At 36.0% G+C, this 7,013-nt stretch overlaps 2 protein-coding genes across 2 annotated transcripts; both read right to left on the bottom strand.

Moving 5' to 3' along the window:
- Nucleotides 1–541: 541 nt before the first annotated feature.
- LOC111696319 (axoneme-associated protein mst101(3)) lies at nucleotides 542–1,979 on the bottom strand. Its single transcript, XM_023465890.1, has one exon. The coding sequence runs from the start codon at nucleotides 1,977–1,979 to the stop codon at nucleotides 927–929; it is 1,053 nt and encodes a 350-aa protein (XP_023321658.1). The 3' UTR covers nucleotides 542–926.
- A 328-nt stretch (nucleotides 1,980–2,307) lies between these two features.
- Nucleotides 2,308–6,936, bottom strand: LOC111696318 (uncharacterized). The gene is made up of 4 exons (XM_023465889.1): nucleotides 6,810–6,936; nucleotides 5,454–5,568; nucleotides 3,830–3,927; nucleotides 2,308–2,489 (listed from the first exon to the last, which is right to left on the bottom strand). Exons 1-4 carry the CDS (start codon nucleotides 6,895–6,897, stop codon nucleotides 2,308–2,310), a joined length of 483 nt encoding a protein of 160 aa, XP_023321657.1. The 5' UTR covers nucleotides 6,898–6,936.
- Nucleotides 6,937–7,013: the final 77 nt, after the last annotated feature.

Below are 7,013 nucleotides of genomic sequence, written 5' to 3'. Positions count from 1 at the left end.
CCCTCCCCGTAGACCGATCCAGTGTAGTTTTTCACTGAAAATTATCAACTATTGCCTAGCACAATCACGCGTTTTTTAAGTGAAGTTATTATTGTTGGAAATTGCAACCTTGAAAGCAATGGTGTAGAAAAGAACAGTTACGATATATTACGGCTTCCCTAGTAATAAGACACGTTAAAGCTCCTGAAATGCTAACAGAGGAGATTCAACAGAAGTTTCGAGAATGTTAAGATTTAACTAAAAAAGAGCATAATACAAAGCTACATATTGGGGCAGAAATTCCTATTTTCACTTGAGGCTGGACAAAGCTCTGAAGAGTGATGCACGATTGTAAACCTATAAACCTTTCAGATAAAAAATTGTGCGAGTACTCTCTCTTTTTGTATTAAAATAAAAGGTTGTCTTTAGTAGTGGCTTGCGGATTTAAGCAACAGCATAGAAAAAAGAAAATTACGGAAATTCAACAGGGTTAAAAAATAACTGTTTTTTAGCTGAAATATACATATCTCTGCAAACAATATTCTTAATTGAGCACACATATCATAACGTTTGTTTGTAGGCCAGTAAAAACAAAAATCAAGGACTTAATAGAGGTCGAGTTGAACGATTGGCAATTAATTTGGCGATTTCATTACGATGTTCAATGTCGCATATTAGAGAAAATAGAAAAGTTTATAGTTGGTGCTACTTACACATATCAAGTACGAGTATTTCGGGAGATCTTTATTCTTCACTTAATACAAGAAGTATTAATCCCGAAATTTTAAGAAATGAAATGCTCGTGTTAATTGTCTTTTAAACGACACTTGGTACATATCCTTTAAACCTCTAAAATAGTGTCTATCTTAGATCTTAGGGATAGTGGATTCAATATAGACAAATTTTGTTTATAAAGTTGTTATCTGACACGGTTCAGAATATATTTTTCATGCTCCTTGTTTACGAGCTTTTAACTTCTCGAACTCCTCTCTACCAACAAACTCCGCTCCGCTCTTCTCCAGATTCGCCTTGGCTTCCTTATGCCTTTTCTCCGCGTCAGCTTGTCTTGCTTTGAGTTCGCTTTGCGCCTCCTCATTAAGTTTATTGATTTGCCGTTCCATTCGCAATTCTTCCTCCGCCCGCTTCATCGCTTCTTTCTCCAGTTCCTTATTTTTAGAAGCTATATCTGCAGCGGCATTTATTCTATCCTCAGGAGCTGACTTCGTTGCTCCAGCTTCAGTAGCTGCTTTCTTTACTGCTTCCTCGGCAGCCTTCAGGACAGCATCTTCTGCTGCTTTTTTAGCTGCTGCTTCATCAGCAGCCTTCTTAGCTGAAGCTGCTGCTTCTGCGGCCTTCTTTGCTGCTGCTTCATCAGCAGCTTTTTTTGCTGCTGCTTCTTCGGCGGCCTTCTTTGCTGCTGCTTCTTCCACAGACTTTTTTGCTGCTGCTTCTTCGGCGGCCTTCTTTGCTGCTGCTTCCTCAACAGACTTTTTTGCTCCTGCTTCTTCGGCGGCCTTCTTTGCTGCTGCTTCATCAGCAGACTTTTTTGATGCTGCTTCCTCGGCTGCCTTCTTTGCTGCTGCTTCTTCGGCGGCCTTCTTAGTTGCTGCATCTTCAGCGGCCTTCTTTGCTGCAGCTTCTTCGGCAGCCTTCTTTGCTGCAGCTTCTTCGGCAGCCTTCTTTACTGCTGCTACCTCAGCTGCCTTCTTTGCTGCTGCTTCTTCGGCTGCCTTCTTTGTGGCTGCTTCTTCGGCAGCCTTCTTTGCTGCTTCTTCGGTGGCCTTCTTTGCTGCTGCTTCTGCAGCGGCCTTCTTTGCAGCTGCTTCTTCGGCGGCCTTCTTCGCTAATGCTTCTTCGACGGCCTTCTTTTCAGCTGCTTCTGCAGCAGCCTTCTTTTCAGCTGCTTCTGCAGCAGCCTTCTTTTCAGCTGCTTCTTCGGCGGCCTTTATCGCTGCTGCTTCTTCGGCGGCCTTCTTTGCAGCTGCTTCTTCNCATTGCATTGCATTGCATTGCATTGCATTGCATTGCATTGCATTGCATTGCATTGCATTGCATTGCATTGCATTGCATTGCATTGCATTGCATCGCATCTTAATAACTAGCTGAAATCCCCGGCATTGCCCGTGGAATTTTGAAAAACTTTGAATAAATGTCAACTTATTAAAAATGACGAAATCTTGTTTAAAATTAGGTCCAGCCATTTGGCCAGCTTTAGCTTGCATATTAATGAGCGAAGAGCTTTATTATATACACAAACGTCTATAATTAAACCCTATCCTCAATTCTTAACCCCCCCCCCCCTCCTCTGACATCCCCATTTTATTCGTTTTATATATTAATGTGAATATTCCTGAGAACTGCGTCTGCTACATGGACTAGTTGAACCTTTGCAGCTCCTGCAGCACTTGAAACTTGATCAAGGACGGGAGCAGCTCCGACTCTAACCTTCTCCAGGTAGGGACCAGATTCCTTCTTCAACTTCTCCCAACCCGGTCCAACCGTCTTTCCAACTTAAATATTAAAAATTAGATTTAAAGGGACTGTAGACGTAATTTCAAATGAATCTCCAGGCAAAGAGAACCATGTTTTATTCATAACCCTCGGCAGCTTTCTCTGATCAGGAATGCATAGAGTTTTCATTGGAGTGTTGGAGTTAAGTGCGCATTTCTGTTTCAAAAACAATGGAGGAAATTGTCAGATCGTTGTTCAATTTAGATTAACCACGATACCTGTCACAATATTGGTAAAATGAAGGAGTACCGTTGTAAATTGGATGTTCCTGATTTCATTTTACGTTATTTTTACCCTTTCATTATCATTTTCGTAGGCTTGTTTGTTTTTTGAAGCTATTTTTTGAACAAAATTGATTATTTTGAAAAATGAGAAAATGTTATTACCCTATTTTTTCTACGAAACTTTCGTGTATTCTATTTTCATAAAAACAAATTATTTCAAAATAAGATCTGAAAATAATATTCTGAAACTTGTTCATCCATTTTAGGAAATATTTTAGACAGGAATGTATCTTATCTCAAAAAAATAATTTTTCTTCCCCCTCCCAAATTTTGTTTGGAGGGATTTATTCACTGAATTGAGGAAAATTAGGAATTTGAAATGTTTTTAAAAAATGGAAATAGTTTCCTTTTGATGTCAAAGTTTTCATTTGTTTCCTATTCAATTTTAATTAATTTAAGTCAACTAACGCATGTTTAAGTTAAAAAAATATTTTGACAGTGTTGATATAACATGATAACAAATCTTCACAATTCATGTTTAAAATAAGTAATACCGTATTGTTTACTGTAACACTGTACATTTTACTTGATCAATATGGGTGACTGATCAATCAATCAATCCCCAAATCAATCAACATAATCAATCTTCATAACAATCGATCAATCAACATAACAATCAATCTTCAAATCAATCAATTAATCAATCAATAACAATCAATTAATCAATCAAATGTGTACTATAGGAACCAGAAACCTCTGGGATAGGAAAACAACGTTTAGATGCAAGCTAAGATTTCAATTAGTCAAATAAACATGAGACATGAGAGAATTGTGCAGTGGAAACAGGCCCATTATTTTACATCATAGATTTATAAACATGCATTTTTTTCAAACATCCAATATACTTTAGCTGCTTGTCACCTTCCTAATCCAGAGTTTTTGGTTCTCACTGTATGTACCGCGTATATGTACTGACATGTAGTGTACAATAGATGTACTGCATAGTAAACAATTGGTCTTATGATAGGTTATGTACTGTACTGTGCACTAGGGTTACTCTTCAAATTACTATGTACTGTAACTAAATGTACTCTATGACCTATGAATTTAATTACCTGATGCCGTTAGTTTATTGAACTCTGTTTCAACAACTGATTTAGCTTCCCACACTTCAGGGGGAACTTTCCCCATCAATTCATTTAAATCCCCTTGTCTAAAAATAACAACTGTTAATGATGAAAAATGTTAAGGTGAACATAAGATGATTCAGAAGTGTTTATTTTCTTGACTAATCATTCCGCCCCCCCCCCCCCTCGATCTCTCTTTGAAAATAGTTTAGACCCCAGAAGTTAATTATGATTCCATAGTGCTCAATAATTTTTTAAAAACTTTTATTTACTGAATTGGGAACAAATTATTTTAACGAAAAAAATAAAATTTTTGAGCGAAGAGTAGAAGAAATTTGCTTTTTGCTGTCCAATTTTCCCCCCTCAATATTTCTAAACATTATTTCCTACAGAGAAAAATTTCCGCCCGGGAAATATATTTTAAAAAGAAATTAATACCCCTGTAATTAAATATTAATATCCGATGTTACCGACGTTTTAATTGATATTTACCCCCATATTATTACATAATAAAAAATTGAATAAATTTAGATAAAATTTAATAAAAGCTTGAAAGGACTGCAAATGAAATTTTAAGTGATCCTCAGGAGTGTATATTTTCTGTTTTTCCCCACCCCCTCAAAAATATGAGCTTTCATTGGGTTTGGGGAAAAAATGAACAAAAAAGAAAAACGGGGGAAGGGAGGGGGAAAAGAAAAAAGGGAAGGGGAAGGGAAAAAGGAAGAAAAAAGTGGGAAGAGAAAAGCGAAAAGGGGAAGAGGAAACGGAAAATAGTAAGAGGATAGGGAAAAAAGGGAAGAGGGATGGGAAAAGGGGCAAAAGGAGGGAAGGGAAAATGGGGCAAAGGGGAAGGGAAAAGGGGCAAGAAAGAAGGGAAAAGGGGCAAGAAAGAAGGGAAAAGGAAGAAGGGGAAAGGGAAAAGGAGGAAGAGGAAAGGGAAAAATCCACCATTTTTATTTTTTTTTAAAACAGCATCAGAAATGTTTAAAAAACTCAAGAGGGGGACCTTGAAGTTGGTTGACTTTTTTAGGACCCCAAAACGCTCCATTATACAACTAAAATCCAAAAGTTTTTAATTGAAATTGTGGATTTAGGGAAAAAAATATGAGTCTCACAACTAATATAGACCTCTGGACTGCCCCTCCATGCAAATATGGCAATGCCCGATTTACATCAGTACCCTTGAATCCTTAATCTGATCAAAAATGTGGAAGATAACGTAATTGTTTATAGTTCTCATAATTACTCTAGTCATTTCTTTCAAGCAAGAAATGCGCAAGTAACTGATGTTGCAGAGAAACCACAAACACAAAATTCTATTTTTCAAAAACAAAAACTTCAAAGTTCTTATTCATTCTTGATTAGAAGAAGCTTTAAAGGTTACCGTTGTAAATCGAACAATGCCAACTATGCTAGGAGGGTCACTTGAAATAACGCTTACAGTGAATTTGAAAAATTCAAGTCCAAATTTTCCCATATGTAGAAGAAAACAGATTACTCACAAAAAGAGTGAAATAAAATTTTTAAAATAAATATACTTCTGTCAAGGAAGAGAACTAAAACACCTCTATTATTAAATATCTGATTTAAAGAAAAGTTTAAAAGTTCTCACCTGTACCCTGTGAAAAATACTGTTGCTGCAACAGTAAAGGAAGCAAAAATAATAATAAACATTGTTTTAACACAGATCCCTGGACCACTGTCCGATAATCCCCCTTTACTTCTTCCTAAATATTAAATTTTAACATAAATTCAAAGAATTAATTTCATTTTGTTGCGGATCCGTATCCAAGAGTGAACCCGGATCCAAAGCCGGAATTTATCATTTTTTAGATAACTCATTTGATTTAATTCTATAAGAATTGAAAAATCGAGGAACTGAGATATAACAGTTAAATCTGAAATCTTATAAATCTTGACTAACGTTTTTAAAACTAGTTTTTGAGTCGATAAACCAAAATTTTGACTTCAATCTTTTAAATAAAGCAAAGCGTAATAATTGTATGTATGACGTTTGTGTATTAGTCTATATATCAGCCTCATCTGTATATATGCTCTGCTTGTCTGTCTGTTTGAATCTAATAAAAGTCAAAACGGCGGAACCAAACGGGCCCAAATTTTGTGTGGGACCTCATGTGACCCAAGGTAGGTTAATAAATAATAAAATTTCAAATATTTGTGTTTAACAGTTTTTTATTTTTGTAAAATTTTGAAAATAAGCGAAAAAACGTTAGAAAATCCGCAAACTTTTCTTTAATACTTTTCAAAGAGAAGATGCTCACATATAAAGCCGTGCAATTAAAAGCCTTGTTAATATATATGTTTGTACATATGTAAGCGGCTGGACCGAATTGGCTGAAACTTTTAAAGGAAACCTGTGGGTGTTAACATAGGCTAAAAAATCGATTTTTTTTTTCGACGGGCAACGCCAGGTTTTCAGCTAGTAATATATTATATATTCCACTAACTGAAGTGCCCGGCGTTGCCCGTGGAATTTAAGAAAAAAATCTTAAAATATCCTTTTTTTAAGTCTGGATATTTAAGTCTGGATATTTTTTTAAGTCTGAATATTTTTTTAAGTCTATGTTACCCCTAGGGTACCCATGGGTTTCCTCAAAAATGTCCTCCGCCCATTTGGTCCAGCCGTTTGGCCAGCTATAGCTAACATATATATATATATATATACAAATATATATGAGCGAAGAGCTTCATTATATTTAGAAGATATAGCTGAACAGTAACACTTATGAGTTATCACATAAAATCAAAAATTAAGAGATGCATAAAACATTTGGGTGAGAAAAAAACAGCTACACTGTGAACTGCAGGATAAACAGCCACAAAATTGAAGGGGGTAGCTGGTTTATATTTAAATATAAAATTGTTGTCTAAAGGAAATTAATAATTTACAAAAAAATGGAGTGATGTGCTTTTCAAAACTGTTAACCTCTGTATGTAGAGCAAATACCTGGTTCAATAATACCATTAATGAGATCATTTTCCTTTTTTCCCTTTCCTTTCCCGGCAAACTTACGCTTCTTAGCTTCCCCGGACATTTTATTAACACAAACTAATATCTGAAAATATCGTTTGTTAAGCAAACATTCTGTAAACAAAAAAGGTAATTTCCTTGAGAGTCGATCCCTCCTGTCACTTATACAACCACCCCCCC

The sequence above is a fragment of the Eurytemora carolleeae genome, unplaced genomic scaffold, assembly GCF_000591075.1.
Source record: "Eurytemora carolleeae unplaced genomic scaffold, Eaff_2.0 scaffold121, whole genome shotgun sequence".
Lineage (NCBI taxonomy): Eukaryota > Metazoa > Arthropoda > Copepoda > Calanoida > Temoridae > Eurytemora > Eurytemora carolleeae.
The sequence above is the reverse complement of the archived record's forward strand: the minus strand, read 5'-3'. Positions and strand labels throughout refer to the sequence as shown.